Source organism: Penaeus chinensis, chromosome 25, assembly GCF_019202785.1.
Source record: "Penaeus chinensis breed Huanghai No. 1 chromosome 25, ASM1920278v2, whole genome shotgun sequence".
NCBI lineage: Eukaryota > Metazoa > Arthropoda > Malacostraca > Decapoda > Penaeidae > Penaeus > Penaeus chinensis.
Genome location: NC_061843.1, coordinates 3,027,126 through 3,054,625, shown reverse-complemented (window position 1 = coordinate 3,054,625; position 27,500 = coordinate 3,027,126). Strand labels below are relative to the sequence as shown.

Below are 27,500 nucleotides of genomic sequence, written 5' to 3'. Positions count from 1 at the left end.
TCTCTCTCTCTCTCTCTCTCTCTCTCTCTCTCTCTCTCTCTCTCTCTCTCTCTCTCTCTCTCTCTCTCTCTCTCTCTCTCTCCAAATATTTTGTTTATCTTCTTCTCAATTTCTTTTTCTTTTCCAAGATGTGGATCCTGCTGGCGGCCTCCATGCTTGTCGTTCTCGTGGCCTTCTTCTGTGTCCATTTGAGAGAGAATTCGTTGTCGTTCAAGCGGTAAATTCTATTTTTATTATTGTAATTTTATGTTAGTATTACTACTATTATTGTGTCACTGTTTATATTACTATATATGACTTTTAATCTTAATGTTACTGATATGTTATTAACTAGTGACTGATGAGGATTATTATTTAATCTAGTTATCACTATAACAGTGGATCGCGAAGGCTTGAGGGAAGAAAATTGGCCTGTTTGCTATTCATTAGTCGATATCAAAAAGACATATTCAAGGAATATTGCATTACCATTAGATAAAGAAAGCTTGTGAATGTTGCTAAATATTTTTTTTTTTTTTTTTTTTTTCATTTTAGCCTGAGAAAAATCGTGTCGGAGTTTTGAGAAAGGGATCGCGAGTGTAAAACTGTTAGGCCATTCTTACTATTTCAGCTATTGCTGTTTACATCAACCAGCGATGAATGGGTATTATTCGTGATGACTATATGCTAATATCGCGTAAGGTTTTTATCACTATATTTTATATTATTATTCTTGCTGCTACTATTGATTGAAGACCATTGTTTTGTTATCCGTAAGATCACTATGACATACCATTACTGATAATTCTACAATTACTACTACTATTGATTCATTAGCTTTATTTGTCACAACCACTTCTAGTATACCTTCCTGCCATTTCTATAATTTACCACTATTTACAACAACAGTGCACCTCCTACCCACCCCTTCACATAACCGTCAACCATACCACGAAAAGGCAATAAAATACCTTTTTTTTTTTTTTTTTTTTTTTTTTTTTTTTTTTTTTTTTTTAACCAACAGCAACAACAAGGACAAAAAACAAACTCCTGAGCTGGACACCGAGAGAAAAGTCCTTCAGGAGCAGAAGTGGGAGTCTGTGTGGTATTCATTCCAGTGGACAATAGGCTCCACGCTGGCCCAGTGTGAGTAGATACGACGGTCCTTTCGAGGGGGGAAATGTTTAAACAGAGAATGTGGGATTTGATAAAGCTTTAGATGGGATTGGCACATTTTCGATTGTTTTTGCTTATTATTCATCTATTTTTTGTTATTTTTTAATGTGTTTATTTGTTTATTTATTCATTTTTGTTTATACTTAGTCAAAATCCCAGCAGTTACGTTCCTTTTCGTTGTGATCTCTGATTCTCATTTATTTCCTTTATCTCCTGTTTGGGGATAGTTATTAGAAATTCATAAGTCGCTATACCCCCCCCCCCCCCGCGCGCATCCAGTGAATCTCCTAGCTCTTTATTTATTTATTTTTCTGTCTGTCTGTCTCCCTACCCCCTCCCCTCTATCTTCTGTATTTCAATTAGTTAAGAATTCCTACCCATTTCCTCTCTTCCTCTCGCCATTTCACTGTATCTTTCCCATGGACAGTAATCGATTTTCCCCTCCGCATCTTTCATTCATTTTTTCATTAATTAATTCAGCTTTTTTTCATTATTTTTTTTCATCCAATTATTATCTAGTTTTCCTTAATGTCACCTTATTTTCTCATTTACTTTTTTCTTTCCTTTTCTTTAAATTTCTTTTTCATCATCACTTTTCTCCCCGCAATATCGACCATTAACCACCATTTCTTCGTCTGTTATCTTTCGCACCTTTATCCATTACCCACCCTTTCCCTTATCTATCCCGCCCTCATCCTTACCCACCCTTTCCCTTATCTATCCCACCCTCATCCTTACCCACCATTTCCCTTATCTATCCCACCTTCATCCTTACCCACCATTTCCCTTATCTATCCCACCCTCATCCTTACCCACCATTTCCCTTATCTATCCCACCTTCATCCTTACCCACCATTTCCCTTATCTATCCCACCCTCATCCTTACCCACCATTTCCCTTATCTATCGCACCCTTATCCATTACCCACCCTTTCCCTTATCTATCCCACCCTTATCCATTACCCACCCTTTCCCTTATCTATCGCACCCTTATCCATAACCCACCCTTTCCCTTATCTATCCCACCCTCATCCATTACCCACCCTTTCCCTTATCTATCCCACCCTCATCCTTACCCACCCTTTCCCTTATCTATCCCACCCTCATCCTTACCCACCCTTTCCCTTATCTATCCCACCCTCATCCATAACCCACCCTTTCCCTTATCTATCACCCCCAGCTATCCCCTGGATGCCCCGAGGAAACGCAGTCAGGGTAATCGCCGGCCTGTGGCTCTTCTCCGCGCTCATCATCGCTTCCGTGTACCGCTCGAACCTCAAGGCCATGTTAATTCTTCCCAAACTGAAGCTGCCTTTTGATAGCATGGAGGAGCTGGTGGAGACCGACATCCCTTGTAATGTGCCGAAGGGGAGCATGCTGTACCAGGCGGTTTTGGTAAGGTGGGAGGAGGAAGGAGGGAGGATGGAGGGGGAAGGAGGCGAGCTAATGGGTGTGGGTTTGGAGGGGGTGGAGGGGGTAAGAAGGTGGTGTGTGTGTGTGTGTGTGTGTGTGTGTGTGTGTGTGTGTGTGTGTGTGTGTGTGTGTGTGTGTGTAAAGAGGGTAGGGAGAGAGGGATGGAGAGGGAAAGAGATAGAGACAGGAGGAGAAGGGGAAAGAGAAGGAAAAGGAGAAAGAGAGGGAGAGGGAGAGGGAGAAAGAGAGAGGGAGAGGGAGAAAGACAAAGGGAGATGGAGAAGGAAAAGGAGAAGGAGAGGGAGAGAGAGAGAAAGAGAAAGAGAAAGAAAGAGAAAGAGAGTTAGAGAGAACAGCGAAAGAAAGAAAGAAAGAAAGAAAGAACGTAAGTACTTACAATGTCATACCCTTAACACCCCCCCCCCCACACACACACACACACTGAAACCCACGCTATCAACACCATCACCGGCATCCACCCCCACAAACAAGATTATCCACATCCCAAAGCAAGATTATCCTACACACCACACATGTCTAATCCTCCCAACAAAACCCCAAGGACACGTATCTTTCCCCGTCCCCAGTACGCGCCCCCAGGATCTCTCCTCGCCCGCCTGAAGGATAAGCTGATCGACACCATTGATAAAGATAAGGCAATAAAGGACCTGCTGTCAGGAGTCAATGCCATCTTCATGGGCAAAATCATCATTGAGTTCGTGGTGCATCAAACCTTTTCGCAGGTGAGGTTTTGTTGTGTTATGATAGATGGATGGATAGATTAATGGACTGGGTGGATATATGGATATATGTATATGTATATGTACAGATATGTAGATTCGTTGATAGATGGATTGATGGATGGATGGCTAGATGGATATATATATATACTGTATATGGACGGATATGTAGATTCATTGATAGATGGACAGAGAGATGGATGGATGGATGGCTAGATAGATTGGTAGAGTATCATCGAGTTCTCCTGATTGTGTTATGCTAGATAGATGGATAGATTGATGGATAAAAGGATGGATGGATAGGTAGATAGACTGATGGATGGATAGGTAGATAGACTGATGGATGGATGGATAGATAAGTAGATAGATAGATGGATAGATAGGTACCAACTGCAATCCCTCATTCTTATCAGGGGTACCAACTGCAATCCCTCATTCTTATCAGGGGTACCAACTGCTTGACCTTTGACACAGGGAGCTGTCGCGGGTTTCATAGGTAAGCAACTTTGACCTATACCTCAGCCTCCCTTCTCTCTGCGTGTTACAGACAAGGACCTGCCCGCTGTACATCGCTCCCCAGACCTTCTTCGGAGCAACTAGCCTGAGCATCGGTTTCAAGAAGGGATCGCCACTGAAAGCCAAAGTGGATCCTGTGTATGTGGTGTTTCGAGTTTCATTTTTTCTTTTCTTTTCTTTTGAATGGTTTCGAGGATCATTTTGGTTTTGAGTATTTTTTTTTTTCTTTTTATGGTTTCTAAGTTAATTTTACGAGCTTCTTATGCCTCTCGATTATAGGATTTGTGGCTTATTTTCAATGAAACGCTCCATTTATAGTCATTTGTCTTCGGTGTTTGTGTGTATCGAACTCCTCCTTTTTCCACTATCTAAACACCTTATCTTATCACAACTGCTACCCATATACACGTTGTTACAGTGGTATTCTTCCGGTATAAGTGTGATTTCAAATCTAGGTTGGTGTACTCATTATTGCAAGGGTAGTCTTACTGTTGATGTTTGCATTCTGTATTACTGTAGTTTGATATAACCGTTTTCCTGTTCAAGTCTCTCTTTTGTGCCGGTTATTTCTGTCGCTTGTATTCCGTTGTTAATCGCTATGCACTGATGAATAATAATAATAAATGATAAGAACACACAATGGGTCCGGAATGGAAAGGTTTACATTCTTCATCAGGTGATAAAAATGACATGCATTTTCGATACAAGTTTATGTAAGAAACGGAAAACACCGTAGTCATGAATTAACTTCAATGATCACATCCGATGCCAGTTACACCAGTGAAATTGATTCTCAGTTACCAACTTTTAGCGCTCCATGCAATTCACACCCGTCAGGCTAAATCTGTTTACCAGCTTTGTTCGCTTCAGCCAATTATACCACCGTGCTCAGGATAAATCCATCACAAGCAACCATCTCTCCACGATGCATGTCAATTATGACACATCATTCAGAATGTTGTGTCAGTTAACCAATTTTACAAGCTGCATGACAATTATCCTGTGGTTAGGTGAATTCTTACACGGTAAATAAGGTGATTTGATATTGTTTTTTTTTTTCATGAACTAGCTAGCTTTTATATTCCTCCTATCAGGGACGAAAGGAGTTCACTATGACAAATGCAGAAAGATGTTTGAATGTGAATGAATTACTTCACATCTTTGTGAGCGTATTCTTTCCCATGCATGCCTTTTCTACACGCTAATTCTAGTCAGATATCAAATTGGTAGTAGTAGTAGTATTGTAGGTTGTATTAGTAGTGGTTGTGGTTGTTATTGTACTAGTTGTGGTGGTAGTAAATATATTAGTGGTTGCAGTAATGGTACCAGTGGTGGTCGTAGCAATGGCAGTAGTGGAATTGAAATTGCAACAGTGGTGATAGTAGTTGCATTAATGGTGTCAGTGATAATGGTCGTAGTGGTGGTTAGTACTAATAGCAGTTGTGGTAGTAGTGATGGTGATTAATGGTAGTAATGGTGATAACGTTAACGGTAGTAGCAGTGGTAGTAGTGATGGGAGTGGCGGCGGTATGAAATGAAAACAACGCTGAATTCATAAACAAAATGAAAAAAAAAAAAAAAAAAATAGCGACAATTATTAAAGTGATGCGAATGGTAATAATAGTAATATTTAAAATAATGATAATACGAGGAATATGAAAGAGAAAAAAGGAGCAACAACACCAATCATAATGATATCGACAACGATAATGTCGATTATAATGAGAACTCCAACAGCAACAACAAATATAATAATAAAAATAGTAATAATAACAATGATAATAATAACAATAATGATAATAATAATTATAATATTAATTACAATAATTATAATAATAATGAGGATGGCGATAATAATAATCATCATAATAATAATGGTTATAATAATAGTAATGATCAGTGATAATAAATCAGCAGTAATACTAAGAACAATGTGAATTGTGGTAATGATCATGACTGTAATGATGAATTCGTAATAATATTAATTATAAGAATACAATTATTAATAAGAATAAGAATAATCAGCATAATGATAATGAAATAAATCAATGACCGTAATAATCAACTTCATATTGATAGTAATAATAGAGTCATTAAGAATATTAAGTCACATAAAAATGTTTAAAAACAATAAAACAGGCGAATATTGACCATGATAACAAGAGGATTCATAATAAATTAAAAAATTTAATAATAACGACAATTTTAGAGTTATTGATAACTGGAATAATAACAAGAATGTGTATAGTTTTAAGAGTTTTAAATGCAACTTTAAGGTTTACGATTTTTTTTCATTGTCGGCCAGTATATGTATATATGATATTTGTTTTCGGTATTATCATAATTGTCACTTTCATTCTTGTCATTGTGATCATGATCATCATCATAAACTGGCTTCTTTATCATTGTGATCACCATCGCCATCATCATTAACATCATTGTCATTATCATCACTTTTATCATTATCATCAGCAATATCATTATCATTATTATCCCTATAATCATCAAGACCATTCATAGCATCCTTTTTATAATTACAATTATCATCATATCATTCTTTCCTTTTTCCATCCTCTTTTATATATTTATGCAGTTCCTTCTTCGGTCACTTCAGCGCATCTCTGCCCTTTCTCCTTCAGCATCCGCAATCTGAAGGAGTTCGGCATCCTCGACTATCTGGTTCGGAAGGAGACCATGTACGCCAAAGAGTGTCTCGGGCAGGAATCTCTCCTCGGCTCTGCGGAGTCTCTGAAACCTATGGAACTCAAAGACTTCTACGGTATCTTTTCTCTCTATGCTGCCGGTGAGGGCTCGCTTTTTGTTTTTTATGTTTTCCATTTATTTGCTTTATTTGTTTATTTATTATTTATTTATTTATTTGTTTATTAAGGGAGATGAAGAATGTTTTTTTTTTTTTTTTTTTTTTTTTGCGTTTGATTCGGTTGTTGTGTCGTGTGTTTTAGGTTTAAGAAATTAGAGATTTTTTTTTTTTTTTTTTTTTTTTTACTTGATTTAGATCAGGAAACTTGATAACCTGAGGATATTTTATTGAATTAGAATATAGTATATCCTTTGGTCTTGCCGTCATGTTTGTTTGTCTCTCCTTAGCAACAATTGACATTCTAATGAACTCTTCACCTTTAAACAGTTATTATCTATATTTATTACATTTTCAAAAACTCTCTCTTTGTAAAGAAAATACTACTTAAACGAAAATATCACCTTCATTTCTTAATACTTTTGTCGCTTACCTCCTTGTTGGCCATTAATATTAAATGTCTATTTTCAGGGACGTTCCTCGCTAGTGTTGTTTTCCTAATGGAGCTGATTCTTCGGAGGAAAAAGCATGCTTCAAATCTTCCCTAAATAAGATACCATTTAACGACGACGGTGACTCGGAATACAATGAAATACTGAGAATAACCTATTAATGCTGTAGTTAGTGGTAGCGTATGTTCTGAAATATATACACAAAGTGTAATGGACTGTAGCGATAGCGTGACCGGGAAATAAAGGTCTGTGTCAAGTGGTTTATGTTAAGTGTTTTCACAGCCCCCCCCCCCCCCCCTTCGGCACATATCCCTTCATGTTACTCTGAAAAAGGTTATAAAGCTGTTGGATTTAGAAATTCCTTTAGACATTTATGCCCTTATTTCATATTTCTTGTATTTCATATTCATATTTCATTTTAGCTATCTAGTTTTATTCCAAATATATTGTAATTGCAACTCACTCGCATCCATATAAGTATCACCGTGCAAATTGAGATCCTTTACTGGTGCATTTATAGTCTATTCAATCTGGATATACTGGGAAGCCCCGCCCCCTTTTCGTTAGCGCCATGCTGCGACCGAATATTCAGCAGATGTCTAAACTGGCTTCACCGACTAAAGGGCTACATAAATACATGGTCCCCGACATTCCCCTCTCTCTGTATCTCCTTTTCCCCTGTAATTTAGATCACCCTCATTACCTTAAATGGATATAAAAGCAATCACCTGCTATGACTCCTCACATGGGATTCACCTTGTACTAGACACACTACCATACTGCTATAATAAACCTACATAACCAAAAACACGTCTCCGTTCTGTTGCTCTTTATAGCCATTGAGATTATTCCAAGATACTCAGGTCTTGTGAAAAAAAAGGCCATGAATCATTTAGCAGGTTAGCTGACAGGACTGTGTTACATTTGATAATTTATACAATTTTAATCATGACTTGAGTAACGGTATTTGCTTCTCAAGCTTACTGTTTGTCTATGCAGAAGTACTTTTCGCATGAACTACTGATTACTTTAAAACCGACATAAGTGGCCGGACGTTTCAAATTATAGTTGGAATTTCTTGTTCTCTCGCAGTAAGGTTACTAGCGGCGTCAGTTTCCCGCCAAAGCTATCATTGGCGCCTAACAGTTTCCCGTTGACTTTATATTAACTTTTTCCTGTACTTAATCTTTTTTTTTTTTTTTTTTTTTTTTTTTTTTTTTTTTTTTTACTTTAATTTTTCCAATGATCATTGCAATTTTGAAACTCTTATCATCACTGAAGCATTACTTTATTATCGAAATTATTTAAGAGATGTATCAATAGGAATGAATAAAACTGGTATAAGCATATTCATGTGACCTTTTTTATACTTGTTCACATTTTATAACTATAACCTATCCTTAACTTTTTTTTTTTTTCCTACGGACACTTTCAAGATTGCACACGGGAATATTTGAAGAACAAAAGTTACTGCCGAATTAAAGGCATTTAATACATGACAATTTTGTGCAGTAGTAGTATTATGAGATTATATCCATGCATTTTGTGGTAGAGACGTCAAGTGTTGGCTTGTGGTAGATAACATGTATTTTGTCTATGGTGCTAATATATACATGGCAGGCGGTTCCTCATGTACACAAAGCTTCCGGGATAGTATAGTGGTAACGTGTCGGCCTGTCATCCGAGGGTCGGCAGTTCGCGTTCAGCCCAGGCGCTAGGCTGCAATTGTCGCCTGGAGGTTATTACTGTGGCTGGGTACCACGGTGGGTAATGACTATGCTCAATCGAGTCAGCACCAGTTGACACACACTAATTGAGTCGGGATTAGTCGACACAGGCCAGGCTCCATTTATGGGCATACCCCGGCCGAGGTTCAGCTTCGTATACCTAGCTTATCTTCCTATATATCCATACTGAACCCACATCAAGCAAGGTACATAATGACTTGTATTGACCCGCTACTAAGTTGATTGAAGTTATTCCTATGACTGATAACTGTAAGTACTGTTGCTGCCTCCTTTCTCAATTGTTGGTTCACAGGAGTCAGAGTACCACTTCATGTTGTCACTGATAGAAGATCACAGTTTGAATTATGCTAGGAATTAGCGATTTTTTTTTTTTTTTTTTTTTTTTGCCAGATAAGGTCACTGCGATACTACCTCTTTCACCGGATGATATTTTTTTCGGTTATCATGAAATTCCACCCACTGAACATGTTTTACAACGAGAGCCCACAAAAAAACATCACAGTGATTCCCTGTAGACTGCGAACAAATAGCTGTAACGACAAAAGAAGGCTTTATTACGTTACAACAGGGCGTCTAAATCAGCCTCGCTCACCGATTCCCGAACCCGCAACCCACAACTACCGAGCAGTCTAATGGAACTACAACAAATATTTCAATACACAAAGTAAAGCCAGCATGCATCACTACAACTTCGACTTCGGGTAAAGAGGATAATTCATACGTGGAATCTCTGGATAATGAAAAACGAAGTGATAAAACAACGGACTCTACAACCTAAGCAGGAGCTTCAGTTTAAAACGAAACCTCCGTATTGAATACTTAAGTGTGAATAGAATAACTGCTTAAGAAATTGTTATAAATTTCAGATTTTGTTTAGAAGTACTATATGTGCGAAAACAAATCTGTTCATTACCCAAAGATTTTTATCTTTGCTGCTATAAAAGTATCCATATATCAAAATTAACTGGAAAGTGGTGTCTACAGTGTTGACAGCAGTAAGTCAGAGGATGTTAAATCAGATGCAAATCAAGAGAAATTAAGTTAACATGTGAAGAAGGGACGTTTCGACCTAGTCTAACCCTACACACTGACTGAAGGGCTAGACTGTCTGGCCCTTCAGTCAGTTGCCTTTTGCCTTATAGCACAGTAGCAGGGTAGGCAAGTCAGTGTTTCATAGGTTCGAGGCCATAGTCAGCTTATACTATCTGCCAGAAGAAAGAAATAAGGGTAAACAGAAATTTAACTCTGCATTGTCCCTCGATGTCAGCGATGTTTTCATAGAATATGTTGCCTGGTGATTAACCTTTTCTACACTAAGGTTAATGTCTCATTTTATACTAACAGGTGGATTTACTTCACAATTAAGGACTTGTTGATACCTTTCAGATTGATGTGGGGAATTGGTGATTTGCTGCGTATGTTCATATCTTGCAGTATCCAAGCTTTTCCAAGTTCTGATAGAGGACTTCAGAAATGAGTACTATACTGCTCAGACTGCAGTTAACATTAACAAGAAGCCAACAGTTCACTGAATGTACAGTATGGTAAGTTCAAGCTTAAGAAACTCCAGTCACCTTGTATTGTATTTACTCAAAAGCTACATCTTTTTCTTTAATTATGAAGCTGATTTGATTGTATATACTGATTGTGCCACTATCCATTTGTTCGGGCAAAGTGTGATTACTATATATAATCACACCTGCTATTCTGTGTGATAATGTGAAAATTGGGAACATTAGAATTTAAAGTTTAAAACACTACCACAGTAGAAAGTATGTCAAAAATATTGAACATGTATTAGTCTGGTGAAAATTGAGAAGTTAATTTTAGAATGATGTCTATGAATTACTTCTTTAATTTCTGGCAAATGTAGACTAAACAAACATCATGTCACAGGACAAGTGTAGACACAACAGACATAAACATGGATGTATGAGTTAAAAAAAAATTAAAAAACCAAGAGGAAGTGTGTATTCATGAGTATATACTATAGATGTAACTGCTAGCTAGATCCCAATCCTATAGCGAGAAAACAACATAACGCCTTGAGAGGTCGAACCCAGTTGTCAAGGGGAAGTCATCGGGTTGTCTCTAGGGTAATAATGGTCACCCTTTTGAATCCTCACTGGATGCAGCCGTTTGGAAAAGGCATCCAGTCTGGTAAGTGTGGCACTGCCAAACAACCTTCCAATAAAGTTATGAGAGTGGCCCATGCCTTACAGTAGTAAAATAACAACAGTAATAATAATAATACACTAGTGTAGGATAATCAAAGTTTGATGAAAAATTATGCAATATATTATACAAATGTCATTTTGCAGTATAATGTGCACCAAGAAATATAACTGCTATTTTGTATTTTATCTGGACGTCAAGCATGCAGTGAATTTGTCATTATAAAGGAGATCAAATAATTCAGCACGCTCTTTTTCCGCAACTATTTGATTATAAAATAATAGATTCACAACCACATAATAAGTAAAGAATAGTATAGTGAGACTTTCATCTACTTTACTAAGAGAACATAAGTGTATGAAAATGACTTCAGTCAACTGGAAAAAAAATTATCTTATAAAATGTTGTACAATAGATCACATATCTGCACACCTACATTATATGAGAGTCAGATACAGGCTTCCACATTACCAATACTTTATGTGATCATGTACCTTACCTATCATGATATGCAAAACTTTGAATAATATTAAGATTGAACATTTCGATGTACAAATGAAAACATTCTAATACCATACTTCTGTCCCGGGAGCCAATGTGAAGGCTCTACATCATGCTTTGTAGAATTTTTCTATTACCGTTATTACTCTACTTTCTACTAGCATGAACCCCATAAATGCTTGCCAGCTTGAAATTCCTTATATATTCCGGCTAGTCCAGCAGGATAGTAATTGGAAAAGTGACTCTTTGATAAAGCACAATGGATTTTGGGAAAAAAAAAAAAAAAAAGTCTGGCATCCCAAATTAGCCTTCCTAATACTATCCCCTTTTAAAACAATGACTTACTAACCCCAAATACATGTAGTATCGCGTTTATTTTTTTTATCGAGCTCTGCATCTTGGAGTAAAGTATGGTCACATACATACTTACTAAAATAATGCCCTATTAATTAGCCATTAATTGTCCCTCACCTCCCAGCCCCTTCCTTCCCCAATATGGCTCCTATATATACACATCTCACGCACCGGCTGTGTCTCCAATCCCCTCCCCCCCACCATGTGAACTCTATCCTGCAAAGCCCATTGTACATTTGCACAAACAAGCTCCAGTACTCCCTTTGATTTTCTTCACGCATTTTTTTTTTTTTCTAAGGTTAGCATTTGACTAGTAGAAGAAATGCAATCAGGACTTCAAATTTGGCATCCACTTGGACAAGCACTCCCTCTTTTGAACTCTTTTATCATATCCAAAACCACGAAGTGCCTTGCCTGCTTGCTCTAACTGGATTAGTTCTATATTATTCGTCACTGTATTGTAGAGTACGTTCTGGTGTGACCGGAAAAATGGAAAATTTATAGTTACTCGTTTTAATAATAACTGGCATCTTCATCCATTTCTGCAGGGGATGGTTGTAGCAAATAGATGTGTATCATGACCGCAGTTTTGAAAATTTATAGAAGTAGCTATTTCTCATCAGTTAAATCATTAAGAAAAGATTTTTTTTTTTAATTAAAATACTTTTCAGTTTAACACCAACTGAAGCAGTTCTTGATATACACTTATTGTAATAGAAGTAAGAATGAATAAATAAAAATAAAAGAAGAAATAAAAATAAAACTGATTAACATACCATCTGTATATTTCATGTGTTGGACAAGTAATTTTACTAGGTAAAAATCTAGCTTTGTAAACTTACAAAGATAAGACATGATGTAAGACGTACATCAACTCGTCACATTACACAAAAATAAACAATTGGTTTAAGTTGAAGACTTGAACTTAAAAAATGGCACTTCAGCTGCTGAATTCAGTTTAATATAGGTCCGGCTGGTTTGTGTTATTTTGTGACCAAACCGATGTAAATCAGTGAATCTTAGGATTACAATGATAATGATGATGATGATAATAATAATAATAATACTAATAATAATAATAATAATAATAATAATAATAATATACTCCACTATATTACTGAAAAATTAGTAATTGTGTAAAATATTTGCAAAAAATCTGGGTGAAGTTAACAAAATAGCTAAGTAGGGTTATGACTGCCAGATTCAAATCGCTGTCCTGAACCATCAAAGTTATGCCGAACTAGTGAGTGAGTGAGTGAGTGAGAGAGAGAGAGAGAGAGAGAGAGAGAGAGAGAGAGAGAGAGAGAGAGAGAGAGAGAGAGAGAGAGAGAGAGAGAGACAGACAGACAGACAGACAGACAGACAGACAGACAGAGAGAGAGAGAGAGAGAGAGAGAGAGAGAGAGAGAGAGAGAGAGAGAGAGAGAGAGAGAGAGAGAGAGAGAGAGAGAGAGAGGGAGGGAGGGAGGGAGGGAGGGAGGGAGGGAGGGAGGGAGGGAGGGAGGGAGGGAGGGAGGGAGGGAGGGAGGGAGGGAGGGAGGGAGGGAGGGAGGAGGTGGGGGTGGGCATCTGTATGCATGTCTGGATGTGTCTGTGTGTGCACCTGTGTGTATTTGTGTGTGCACACTGTATATATATTTTTTTTTCCTGGAAGGGGGGAGGCATTCTAAAACCCTTTTCTAAAGGAATGTTCAGTAGAATTCCCTGCATAAATTATGGAATGTTTAATTTACTATGAGAAAGACTTCCTTATTTAAAAAATACATGCCTATCACATGAAATGAGGTGAATTGTCAGTAATAATGAGTTTCTTGATAATGAAGATGCTTACTGGAATCAATGGTGCTTCATTTATCTGGTGATGTAAACTAGGAGGCTAAACAAATCCACACCTATCCCCTAGAATTTTCCTTATACAATGAGTTTAATGATAAGCCACATTTCTGATTAGTCATTGCCTGTAAAAGTGGTTTTCAAAGGAGTAATATTCTGCCTGAAATCACTCTTGTCGTGGTTTCTTAGCGCCTCGTATGCATGTTGAAGCTGAATTGCCGCCACAGGATGGGAAGAAGAAGGCAGGAGAGTACACTCTCGCTCCAAGACACTTGCCAGTCCTTCTAGGAGCTCGCCAAATCCATAGGACAGGGCAGCTCTACGTACACGGTTTAATTCCTTTAAAAATCATAAAACAGCTTATTTAGAATTGTATCTGCCATTTATTCAAAATTACGTAACTCAAAATTTGGGGTCTAATACACATGTTCATTTATAATATTGGCTCTAATTACTTGAAAAGTTACCAGCCAATATCTTTAGGTATTCAGACATAAATCAACACAGCATAACTGTAAAACAACAATATAGTTTTCTGTGCTATTTTGCTGATGTCAGTAGCTATTCTGTATATACTAAACTTAGTTTATGAAATATAATTGGCCCTGAAAATAGATAAACTGAGCCAATATGCCTAATATGAATCTACACACTACATCTATTTTTGTGTAATAAATCTATCTGAATAATCCTTTTTTATATATCAATCTGCCAAGAATTACTTACCTTGTAAAAACTCTGTGTCTTATCTGGGAGTTTTCGAGCATGACGAAGGATTTTCTGTATATCTGATTGTAAGCCACCTTGTCGCACCCATACCACACAATTAAGTGCGTAGCTTTTCTCTTCTTGAATCTTTAGAGAAAAAAGGTTAAATTGCTGACTGATTTCATTTATCCTTCCACCTGTTTCTTTTGTGTGTGTCATTTTTACTGCAAATCTGACATCTTATAGTCAATAACTAAACAAAAATATACTTAAAATATAAAACATCTCTATACAAAATAACATGCTTATTGTATGAAGGTATTACGATATGTAACTATCAATCTGGTCAGATGCTGAAAATATTACTTATAAAATTTCATTTCATCCATCATCCAAGATATATCTTACATAAGAAAATATGCTTTACACTCACTGTGCATATTCTTCCAGTCAAATACACAATTTTAATATAACGTATCTACAAAATGTACCTTACCTTCAATGGAAATGGTGTAGAAGATTCATTTTGTCCATATGGATTTGTAGGCAAGAGTGAAGCAGGTCCAAGATTAGATAATTTCCCCATCCATGGAATAACATCATTGCCTGTGTAAAAAAATTAATAAATATATAATAACAATAATAGTTTAAAGCTCCTAACAATTAGTTTAATTCAATATTGGCACTATATAATCATCATGATACTTACAGTTGTTTATGAAATGTCTTTTAATCTGTTTTAGGACATCTAATAACACTAAATATGAAAATAAAGTTAAGAGAATAACCTGGGACAAAAATTGACAGCATTAAGTTTGACTTCTTTTTGTTGTCCGCCCAGGAATAGAGAATGCCATACCAGTTGTCGCCAACCTGACACAAAGCCACTGTGTTTTCTCTCTGAAAGATTAATAAAATCAGAATATTTACCCTGTTAATCTATATTCGTATTCATAAACAACTAACCAGGCGCTAATGCCCATGTAGGAAAAGCCTAAATTACCCTTTAGGTAATTTAGTTTACCCTTGAGATAAAAAAAAAAAAAAAAAATGAACTCAAGTAATGCATACTACAGACATAAAAAATTGATATAGAATAAGCTTTCATCACTACATGCCTTTAGCCCACCCTTGAGATAAAAAAAAAAAAAAAAAAATCAAGTAATGCATACTACAGACATCAAAAAGTGATATAGAATAAGCTTTCCCCACTACCTTTAGCCCACCATGGAGCAAGACGCAGAAAGAGGGTAATTTCCCCTCGTCGTTCCCACTTTCATCATCACTCCCACCGTCAGTCTTGGGTAGCATCACCATGTCACCTGATTAAAGAAGATTATATTATATTAAAATATTATATGCACATGAGGAATAATGAATGGATTGTGCGACAAATCTTACTTCACGATATAAGGTAGCATCTTTACTATTTTAGTTTCAAATGTAACATAATGGGCAAATCTACCATTTTAGGAGAATCTCCACATTTTAACACTAAATACTGCTCAATCTCCAGAAAAAAAAAGAGAGAAAAAAAAAATATATATATATATGTATGTATATTTAGCATAATAATAATAATAATAATAATAATAATAATAATAATAATAATAATAATAATAAAAACAACAATAACAATAATAATGATGATGATAAATAGTAATAATGATAAAAGTAATAATGATAACAGTAATGATGCTAATAATAATGATGATAAATGGTGATGAGGATAATAATAATAATAATAATAATAATAATAATAATGATAACAATAATGATGCTAATAATAATGATGATAAATGGTGATGATAATAATAATAATAATAATAATAATTATTATAATAATAATAATAATAATAATAATAATAAAAATAATAGTAAAAATAATAATAATAAAAATGATAATAATAATAATAATAATATTTACAATAATAATAATAATAAAAATGATAATAATAATAATAACAATAATAATAATAATAATAACAATAACAATAACAATAATAATAATAATAATAATAATAATAATAACAATAATAATAATAACAATAATAATAATAATAATAATAATAATAATAACAACAATTATAATAATAATAACAATAATAATAATAATAATAATAATAATAATTATAATAATAATAACAATAACAATAACAATGCACCTTATCCCAAAATAATTTATAAACAATAAAATTCTTTACAGACAGAGACGTATCACACGTTACATACTATATGGTAACTAACCTTTAGTGGAAAGAGGAAGCACAAGATGTCTGGAGAAGGCAGGAGGTGAAGAAACGTCTCCCATGTTTAGAAATCCCAGCACCTGGATGGCAGAATCTACGCTCACACGTATCACTTCAAAATCATGGTGACGGCAGTAGGGCTTGAAAATAAAGACCGTAAGTAAGTAAGTAAGTAAGTGATAGGTAAAGAAAATTCATTACTCTCTTCCTATTGTAGCTGTGTATTTAACCAAGTCTCACATATGCTCAAATGTTTAGGTTGATGTATATTCCATATCACATAACATTAAAATAGGAGGAAGTACTGTAAAGGCTATGGATATACCTGAGGTGGAGGTGACAGGGTAATGGGAGCAGACAAGTTCCCACAGTGAAGACTTCCAGAATACGAGGAGAAGTTGTTCTTAATAAGCTGGTCAAATAATTCTGATACTGACTGAAATAAAACCAAAAGTAGCATCAATGAAAAATGGGGTGTATTCTTACTAAATATTTTGTCTTCACTTCCTCCTATATAACTTATTTATTCACTACAGCCAATGCTCCAGGCTGCTGACACAGCAGATAATTTTAAATAAATAAAATTGTATGTTTTCAATAACTGTATCCCTTATAATGATCTATGGATAACATTCCATTCTGATAGGAATAAATAGCATAGTATTTTGTACCTTTTTGCTTAATCCACCTTCTGGAACAAGAATATCACCCTCGCCATTCAGTTCAACCAGACGTTGATATAAAGGTTTTGAAGTCTGAAACCAAAGAATATAGCAAGAAGCACATTGATAAATCAGTCAAAGATGAACTACTCTTCTTCTTAATCCTATTGTTCTTTTGAGTTAAACAAAACTCATTCCTTTCTCATGGAACATACAAGAAACATAAATGGTAATGCTACACTGATAGTTAAATCAATCAGCATTCACAAAAAAGTTAATATTATATTTCTAAGCACTCTGAATCCTGTTTAGGATAATTAATCAAGATCAGCTCAACTTTACCTGGAAGCCTGGTTCACTTGGGTTGGCAATACAAACAATGCTGAGTTTTGCAGGAAATGGGAAGGGCAAAGGGAACTGAGCTGCTCCTCGGGAATGAGGAGACATCAGACACTTCTGCATGGCATGCTGTCCTATCCCTGCATTACCATCAGTCACCAATACAATCTGAGAGAAAAATGCACCAACTTAAGGGATATACAAAGGAGTTGCACTCCATAACAGCAAGAAAAAAAAATCAAAACAAGAAGTGAGAGAAGCACTGGCAAAAAGTCCCTTGGTTACCTGGCAAGGAGTTCCATTCCCCCACTCCTCCAGGATATGCTGAGCCGCACCAACCAACCCAACATCAATGCTCGTTTTATCTCCTTCTTCTACTAGATTCAGGGCATTTTTTATGGATTCAAAATCCCTTGTAAAGGGCATAAGGATTTTGTATACAGATGAAAAGGATATCTGCAAAGAAGGTACAAGAAATCATTAAAAGATGATTATCTTACTTAATATTAGCAAACTGATATCTGAAAGAAACAGACTTTTGTCAGTTATCCAAACATTAGAATAAAATATCAAATTTAACCCTTACCAAGCAAGCAAATTCTAATTTACAGTGTTGGGCAAAGTGATCGAGAAGACTGTGACATCCATGGGCAGCAAGGTCCTTCCTCAGTTCTAATTTTTCTACTTCTTCACTTTGGCTGGGAGTTGATACATCTACACTCCGGCTCATAGAAAGAGACACATCTAGGAGGATTACTGTTGGCATCTTCTTGCATATATAAATCTGTGGAGATCAGGAAATGGATACCACATTAGAAATAAATCCATTAGTGCCTATCTAACACCAAACAGGTTCAGAATTCCTTCCTGATATAAATAGTACACAAATAAAAGCATATTGTATTTAATGTCAATAAACATATTTCAAATGTTATGAAGGTATGTAGATTCAGTTCATAATGTATATAGTATCCTTATTCCAGCAAAATACAGTTCTTCTCATCTAAACCCTAACTTCATGCTAAAAATTGAAACTGAAACTTGTTGATTATACAATGTAATTTCTCATTTTTTCAGAGAAAAATATACTCTTTTCTTGGCACACAAGAGACTTCTTCATCATAACCATGGCATTAATACTGCTCAAGTCAAACTGCCACATAAAAAACAAAAAAATTCAGTTCTTTTCACTGATAATTAATTTCCTCTCCTTGTAATTAAACATTTCCAAGACTGTCTCCCCTGTCAATAAAGTATGGTCACACAGACTAACTATAAGTAAAAAGTAACTGTCACAAATCAGTATGACATATGGGGTCAAACTATAAGCACTGGGATCTATATTTCAATGACCAAGTTCACATACTCATTTGCAACTTTAGTGTAGATGTTTAGGCTTTAGTTAACTTAGAGATTGTCTATTAAACCTCACTATATACTCTAGTGTGAGTTGATAGGTAATCTCCATGAAGCTAGACTGGATTTTGGCTAGACAATCTTTTTGTAGGGTCATATTGTTTAGTTCTGCTCTCTATAGTACTTGCAGTCCTGTGTCAGGGAGGGTATATAAATATCTATATAAATAGCTTTACTGTATAATTCCATCTTAAATATTGTGACCATGTTTGTATGGTTATTTCTAATATCAGTACATATCTCAAAGTTCAGGAGAAAATAAACATCATATTATGTACCAAATTTGGGAAAGCAGCAAATGGGATTCTTGCAATTCTGCAAAAGGTTTATGAAAGTATGAGTGGGTAATTGTTTTGAATAGAGAGGTGTACAATATCAAAAGAGAACCAACAACAAGCATCAGAATCATTAGATCACCATGAAAGAAGTTCCTGACACTTAGATCAGTTCTGACACATTACTACCAATTTTGTGAATAACCATGACCTTTATTTTAAGGATGATCACTGGTGTCTGGTGTTGGCTCTATGACATCAGGCACAAACAACCTGAACTGCAGTATAATCCACTGAGTGCTTTGTCACAAAAATGCACACATACACTATGAATTGAATTATGTTTTTAAGCTATACCAACTCCCTTGTTACTCCCAACATTGTACTCTCCACATTTGGTTCTTCTCCATTCCCAAGCTTTTGGCTCACTACTTTAACATTGTGGAGATTACAAATGAAACCTGATACACACAAAAAATGGGACTACAATGTAGTATTCTAAAAATGGCTGCAAAAGGTGAATATTCAGTGAGGAGGGTGGCCAAATCTAAATCAGATATGTTTTTTACTTTATAAATGTTGTATTAAAATATTTTGTTTAAAAAGTGTTAGGTTTAGAATTGCATATAGGTAAACAGAGCAAGGGCTGATAGGAGGCATGAGATCCAGCACATGCTCCATTATTCTTCAATATATATGTGGAGGTTATGGTGAGAGAGGCCTCTGGATTCTGTGGAAAATGGTACAAAGGGTGGAGGAAGAGTGATTGAAGCCAGTAGGTTTGTAGATGATTAGGCAGCAATAGTAGCAAACACAGAGGAGGATTTAAAACGAGTGATGACTAAAAGTCTAAGTATGAACTTAAAGAATAGGATGCTAAAGTCTTTGGAATTTACTATTATATGGATATGAAGAAGTCTAAAAAGAATAGGGAAAGGAAGAAATTCATGACAACAATGAATCAAAGAAAAAGAAAATAGCCTGCACATATTTTAGACTGTAGAGTCACTTAAAGACAATGTTGTAAGGTTGCCTAGAGGGAAGAAAGCAGACAGGAAGACCAAGAAAAATTATGTTAGTTATGGTGATCTAGGGAAATTTAATTAATTTTACAAGCTAGGCACAAGACAAGACTATTATGACAGTATGGACCTGAAATGCTAACTACCAGAAGAAGACTGGAAATTTCTGATTGCATTTACCAATATTTGGACAATTTCTTTGTCCATAAATAATATAAAGATACAAAGTGATACATGTGGACCTGACACTAAATATATCAAACTTGAAATTCCAACCTTTTCTCTGAATAAAATGCTTTCATTGATATGAAAGTGCTTCTTAATGCTCCAACAAGTCTTAAAAGTCATCTGACATATAATGTTGGGCTTTTCTTTAATTTGCCATGCAATCTTTTTTTTTTTTATATAAATCTGCACAAAAGGTTGTGATGAATTTATATCTTTATTCCATCCCATTAACACCTCTGCCCTGAGTTCATTTCCGCATGTCTCCAAATAAAATATGCTTGAAGTACAGCCATACATCAAGGCTGTTTCTTTAATGCTCCATGTTCTACCTGTATGTCTTTGAAACTTACACTTTATATAATTTTTCATATACTATATTTCTTACCTGTGTAGTGAATGGTTACACTTATAAGATATTCTAATACATATACTACTATTTTGTGTAGGTTATTCTCAAACATTTTTACAGCAAATTTCAAAACCTGATGTATTTATGAAAGGTAATACTAAGGAATTTTATTAAAATTTACATCTTTCCCATTCTGAGGTATGTCGAAGTCGATTCTGAAGGACTTTGTGCAGGAAAGACATTGCTTACATGCTTTAAATCTAATAATAATTTAAGGTATTCATTAAAGCTTCAAATCTATTTCTGTTCCCTGCTGACCACGGAAATGATGACAACCCACTCTGCTTAGCACAAAAGGATTTACTCACTTTTTGCACATTCCCAGCCTATAAAATGAACTAAGTAAGCCACAACGGCAGAAGACAGTTTCATACAATAGCATTCATATGACTGTCGAATACTGTTAGAAGAGAGGAAGTACCGCCTTGGCTAGAATCTGCGTGGTTAAGGGAGGTACTAAGCCGAAAAGAAAAAAATAAGAAAAAACATTCGCGAGGATATATATTCCGACCTTTCTGCACCTAGAAATCTCCTTATGCTCATGCACTAATTGTGTATATATTCGTATTTGTCCTATTATCACCTAAACGTATATTCATATGTGGAAATAAATAACACCATCTATGCAATCTATTACGATAGAAAACTTTATAATCATTTGCAAAACCTACACACTAGTCAGTTATGATTCCCTTGCCTCATCCGCATAGCTTTACACACGTAAACAAAGTCGGTGTTTACCTCAAGCAGTCAAACCGCAGTGTTGTTATCCAGTCCTGAGTATTAGTCGCACAAAAAGCCCTCTTTCCCTTGAATTGCTGAAAACTATTAAGATTGTCATCTATATAACTATCATTATCACTGTTATTATTCTATCAATATTGTTATTGTTGATATTATTATACTTATAATTATAAATATCAATATTATTAACATTATTATTATCATTGTTCTTCTTATTGTTATTATTATTGTTATTATTGTTATTGTTATTGTTATTATTGTTATTATTATTATTATTATTAGTAGTAGTAGTAGTAGTAGTATTGTTATTATTATTATTGTTATTATTATTATTGTTATTATTATTATCATTATTATTATTATTATCATCATTATTATTACTATTACTATTATCATTATTATCATTACCTTTATCATTATTACTATTACTTCTATTATTACAATTATTATTATTAGTATTATCATTATTATTACTATTATTATTATTATTATTATTATTATTATCATTATCATTATCATTATTATTACAACTATTATTATTATTGTTATTTTTATTATTATTATTATAATTATTATATATTATTATTATTTATATTGGTATCATTATCATTATCATTACCACTGACCCGTAACATGTGGCAAATGTAAAAAGCGTATTGTGAAGATATAAGAATGAATTTCTTCACAATACAAGAGATGTATCTTCGACAGAAATACATGATATAACTGGAACCTGTCAAATACTTCTCTTGTATTATTAAGATATTAATTCTCATTCATACCTTTAGTTATAACCATTATTATTCTTACAATTATTATCATTATTATCATTATTATCATTGTTATAATTTGTTTTTATCAATATTGTTATTATTCATTTTTATCATTATTGTTATTATCAATATTATTACTATTGTCATCATTATTATTTTATTATTTATTATTATTATCATTCTTATCATTATTATTATTATTATTACTATTATTATTATCATTACTATCATCATTATTATCATCATTTCCATTATTATTATTGTCATTATAATTACTATCATTATCATTATTATTGTTATTACTATTACTGTTTTTATTATCATTATCATTATTAATACTGTTATTAAATTATTATAATTATTATTATTATTGTTATTACTATTTGTATTATCATTATTATCTTTATCGTTATTATTGTTGTCGTTGTTATGGCATTGCTATTATTATCATTACTCTAATTAAGATGATTATTATTACTATTATTATTATTATTATTACTATTATTATCATTATTATTATCATTATCATTTCATTACCGTTAATGTTTTTAGTTGGTATTATTGCTGTTATCATAATTATCATTATTTTCATTGTTAACATCAGCATTATCATTATCATGATGATTACTATCATTATCATGATTTTTATTATCATAATCATTAGGATTTATATTACCATTTCCATTATCATTATTGTCATTATCACTATTATTGTCATTATTATTATTATTATTATTATTAATACTATTACTATTATTATTATTATTATTATTATTATTATTATTATTATTATTATTTTTATTATTATTATTATTATTATCATTATTATTATTATTGGTATTATTAGTATTATTACTATTATTATTATTATTATTATTATTATTATTATTATTATTATTATTATTATTATCATTATTATTATTATTATTATTATTATTGTCATCATCACCATCATCATCATCATCATCAAGATTATTATCATTATTATTATCATTATCATTATAACTATTATTATTATTATATCTGTCATTATTAGTATTATCATTATCATTAGTAGTACCATAATTATTATTATAATCATTAATATTATTATTATCATTATTATTATTGTTGTTGTTACTATTATTATTATTATTATCATTATCACAATTAGTGTTACTATGATTATTATTGTTAATGTTGTTATTATTTCATTATTATTATTATTGTTGTTGTTATTATTATTATAAATATCATTATGATTTTAATTATTATCATTATAATTATTATCATTATAATTATTATCATTATTATTATTATCATTATTATTATCATCTTCATCATTATTGCCATTATTATTATCATTATCATCATTATGTTATTGTTATTGTTATCATTATTTTTATCATTATGATTATGATTATTATTGTTATTATTATTATCATTATCATTATTATCCTTATTGCTATTATTTTTACCATTATTATCATTATGATTATCATTATTATTATTTTTATTGTTATTATTGTTATCGTTATTCCTATTATTACTGTTATTATTATCATCATTATTATTGTTATTATCATTTTTATCATTATTGTTATTTTTATTATCATTATTGTTGTTATTATTTTTAGTAGTAGTAGTAGTATTGTAGTTGTTGTTGTTATTGTTTTGCTGTTATTACTATCATTATTATAACCATTATTATCATTATTACCATCATTATCATCATCATTATTATAACTAATATCATATTTTTTATTATTTAATATCATTATCATAGATGTAGTTTTATCATTATAGTATTATCATTACTATTCTTGTTATTATCTTGTTATTGTTGTCATTATTTATAATATCCTTATTATTATTGTTGTTATTATTTTTCATGATCATACTTATTGGACATAGTAACGCATTTATCATCATTATCATTATCACCAAAATTATCGTCAGTAATATCATCACTATTATCACAAATACTTTTATGTTGTTGTAGTCAATATTAATGTTTTAATTATTATTATTGCCATTACCATCGTCATCAATATCAAAGGAATTTTAAAGCTCACCAAAAAGTCATCCAGAGGAACGATATAGTTAATTTCTTAACAGGCTTCTTCGATGGCGTGGTTTTAACGACCCCAAATACCCTCAAGAAGAAGGATTCTTAACTCTTGAAGACTTTTCGAACTCCTCATGAACTTGGACTTGCGGCAGTTCTCACAGATGTTCATATAGTATGATTAGACTTTTTCGCAAAATATCCTGCAAAGCCGATATTTTGAAGGAAGAACGGCACAACATAATGTATGGTAAAATACTTCTCTAGACCTTCGCTCACCATACAGTACACGGGGTATTGTATACCGTGGGGTTAGGGATCGAAAGCCCCACCTGAATCGACTAAGATTATCGGAAATATCGACCTTAAGTGCATTTTCCGGACACTCTTGCTTCGGTCGTGCTTTTGAGACAACAGTTAAGGGTCATGAAGCACGGGTTGCAAGAAAGGACTGAGAGATCTATAGCACGAAAAGCTAAATTGATTGATTATTTAAAATTATCTGCTGCGTCAACAGCTAAGGTCATTAGCGGTGAACACCTTGTTAGACTGAAATAATAAAATATTTAAAACGTTCAAAAATCAATCAATATATGTCATATATAACAATAAATACAAAAAGCGGAAGTTAGGAATGCCCGAGCAACACCCATGACGAGAATCAGACTGACGGTGTGTGTGCATGGTATGGGGAAGTTCCTGGCTGCCATACTGAGTGTACTTGGCGATCTCTCTTTTCTTAGACCCTCGTTTGCAGGAATAATTCAACCTGTTCTTTCCTCCCCCGCTCCTCCTCCTCCTTCTCCTCCTCCTCCTCCTCCTTCTTCTTCTTTTTCTTCTTCTTCTTCTTCTTCTTCTTCTTCTTCTTCTTCTTCTTCTTCTTCTCTTCTTTGTTGGATGTGATCGATTTTAGTCCCCGGGATTAGAATGATCCTCAGGGTCAACTGATGGCCATCTTGAAGTAGTAGAGAGAGCAGCTTGGGAAGATGCTGTAACTGCAAATAACACGACACTGCACCCCTTCTACATGACTCTACGGTGCAGTCAGCAACGTGAAGTATAATGCAGGTGGTTTGAACTTTTATGATTACTTACTTGCTTTAGAGGTAAAAAAAAAATGTATGAACGACAACGAATCTCTCCACAGTGCAAGAGATGTATTTGGCCAGTTCCGATTATATCTTCATCAGATATGAATATGCAGTATATGTATTTTTGATGAAGATATAATGAATACTAGTCAAATTCATCGATAGCTCTGAGAAGATATTCGCTTTTTTTTACATCTGTCGTAGTAATCACCGTTCATTGCTTTATAGACTTTGAAACAAATAAATCATGGACTTGATCATAATAGTATCAAAAGTTGATTCAACATATCTGTTGGTTACAGGAGAACAGGACCCAAAGACAATTTGCATGAATTCTTTAATCCTCGCACTGGAATATAGAGACTGTAGACACCCTTGCGGAATATACATGGGATACGTTGATCTTCCAATTGCAATTACCAAATCTCTTGCCAATTTCTCTCACAACCTCAAGATAAATAAATTACTGTTTTCTCAAAGACGTAGACCGTGAGAGGTTAAAAAATCGTTTCTCTAAATGTTAACTAGGAATTCCGAAATGGTTTCTTCCCGAAGTATACATAGATAACCAAACCTAACCTTAGAAAATTACTAAGAATGATGGGGTAATTGAGAGGTTGAGTGGTGAACCTACACGGACTTACTAATAGAATGTGATATAATCAGTGGCTTCAGAATTCATAATATTTTGACTTATATCAATACTCTCTCATAACCATAAGGCTCTATCGTATCGTAATATTGTATCTCGACATATTTTTTATTTATTTTTTTATTGAAAATATCTCCCGGGATCTGCGTCTGAACTGAAGGTTAAGTAAACACTGTAATGAAACCAGAGTATTTATTAAACGTAATGTATTATATAATATAACGCCCTGTATAGTGTAGATAGGATAAAGTAGCTAGTGGTTATTCCATATGATAGTGAGTGATAGCAATAATGCTTATAATAATAATGATGATAATGGTAATGGTATTGATGATCGTAGCAACAGCAGTAGTAGTAGTAGTAATGATGACAGTGATGATATTGGTGGTAATGGTGATGATGATTGTGATAATGATGATGATAGTGATGGCAATGATGAGGATGAGGATGATAATATTGATGATAATTAGAATGATGATGATGATGATAATGATAACAATAATAATAATAATAATAATAATAATAATAATAATAATAATAATAATAATAATAATAATGATAATAAAATATAATAATAGTAATGAAAATAATATTAGCAATAATAAAATTGATAATGATAAAAATGTTATTAATAATAGTATTGATAAAAAATAAGGATGACGTGATGATTACACTAATTACAATTAATGATAAAAATGATGAGGAAAAAGATGATAATCATGAGGATAATAATCATACTAATAATAGTAATAATAATAATCATGAAGATAATGATAATAATAATGATATGATAATAATTATGATGATAATAAGAATAACTGATGATGATGGTAATGATAAAAACAATAATGATAATGACGATAAAAATGATGGTCACGATAATAATTATGATTATGATGATGATGACGATGATGATGATGATAATAATAATGATAATAATAATAATAATAATAATAATGATAATAATAATAATAATAATAATAATAATGATGATGATGATGATGATGATGATGATAATGGTAATGGTGAAAATAACGATAACGATAATTATAGCAATAACAATAGCAAGGATAATAATAATGATAGTAATAATGATAATTATAATAATAACAGTGATAATAACAATAATGATGATAATTATGATGATGATGATAATGATGATAATGATAATGATAATAACA

The 27,500-nt window shown here is 33.3% G+C and overlaps 2 protein-coding genes across 4 annotated transcripts in view; one reads left to right on the top strand and one right to left on the bottom strand.

Moving 5' to 3' along the window:
- Positions 1–5,288, top strand: part of LOC125038501 (glutamate receptor ionotropic, kainate glr-3-like) — a 7,658-nt gene extending 2,370 nt beyond the window's left edge. Inside the window, exons 5-11 of the mRNA XM_047631978.1 lie at positions 129–217; positions 1,004–1,125; positions 2,335–2,549; positions 3,155–3,310; positions 3,855–3,961; positions 4,694–4,828; positions 5,108–5,288. Of these exons, the coding sequence (XP_047487934.1) occupies positions 129–217; positions 1,004–1,125; positions 2,335–2,549; positions 3,155–3,310; positions 3,855–3,961; positions 4,694–4,828; positions 5,108–5,288 (1,005 nt within the window). The remainder of the gene's footprint in view (positions 1–128; positions 218–1,003; positions 1,126–2,334; positions 2,550–3,154; positions 3,311–3,854; positions 3,962–4,693; positions 4,829–5,107) is intronic.
- An 8,129-nt stretch (positions 5,289–13,417) lies between these two features.
- The window catches only part of LOC125038659 (integrator complex subunit 14-like), a 21,545-nt gene continuing 7,462 nt past the window's right edge, over positions 13,418–27,500 (bottom strand). Inside the window, exons 1-12 of one of the 3 annotated variants that reach the window (XM_047632204.1) lie at positions 21,754–21,823; positions 18,249–18,446; positions 17,948–18,118; positions 17,666–17,830; positions 17,333–17,416; positions 16,987–17,097; positions 16,660–16,801; positions 15,628–15,734; positions 15,201–15,312; positions 14,909–15,018; positions 14,431–14,559; positions 13,418–14,043 (exon numbers count right to left, since the gene is read on the bottom strand). In XM_047632204.1, coding sequence (XP_047488160.1) covers positions 13,819–14,043; positions 14,431–14,559; positions 14,909–15,018; positions 15,201–15,312; positions 15,628–15,734; positions 16,660–16,801; positions 16,987–17,097; positions 17,333–17,416; positions 17,666–17,830; positions 17,948–18,118; positions 18,249–18,428 — 1,536 coding nt within the window. In that variant the 5' untranslated portion in view covers positions 18,429–18,446; positions 21,754–21,823 and the 3' untranslated portion in view covers positions 13,418–13,818. Of the gene's footprint in view, positions 14,044–14,430; positions 14,560–14,908; positions 15,019–15,200; positions 15,313–15,627; positions 15,735–16,659; positions 16,802–16,986; positions 17,098–17,332; positions 17,417–17,665; positions 17,831–17,947; positions 18,119–18,248; positions 18,447–21,683; positions 21,824–27,500 lie in introns of those variants that run through there. The other 2 variants (XM_047632202.1, XM_047632203.1) reach the window with 2 other exon arrangements.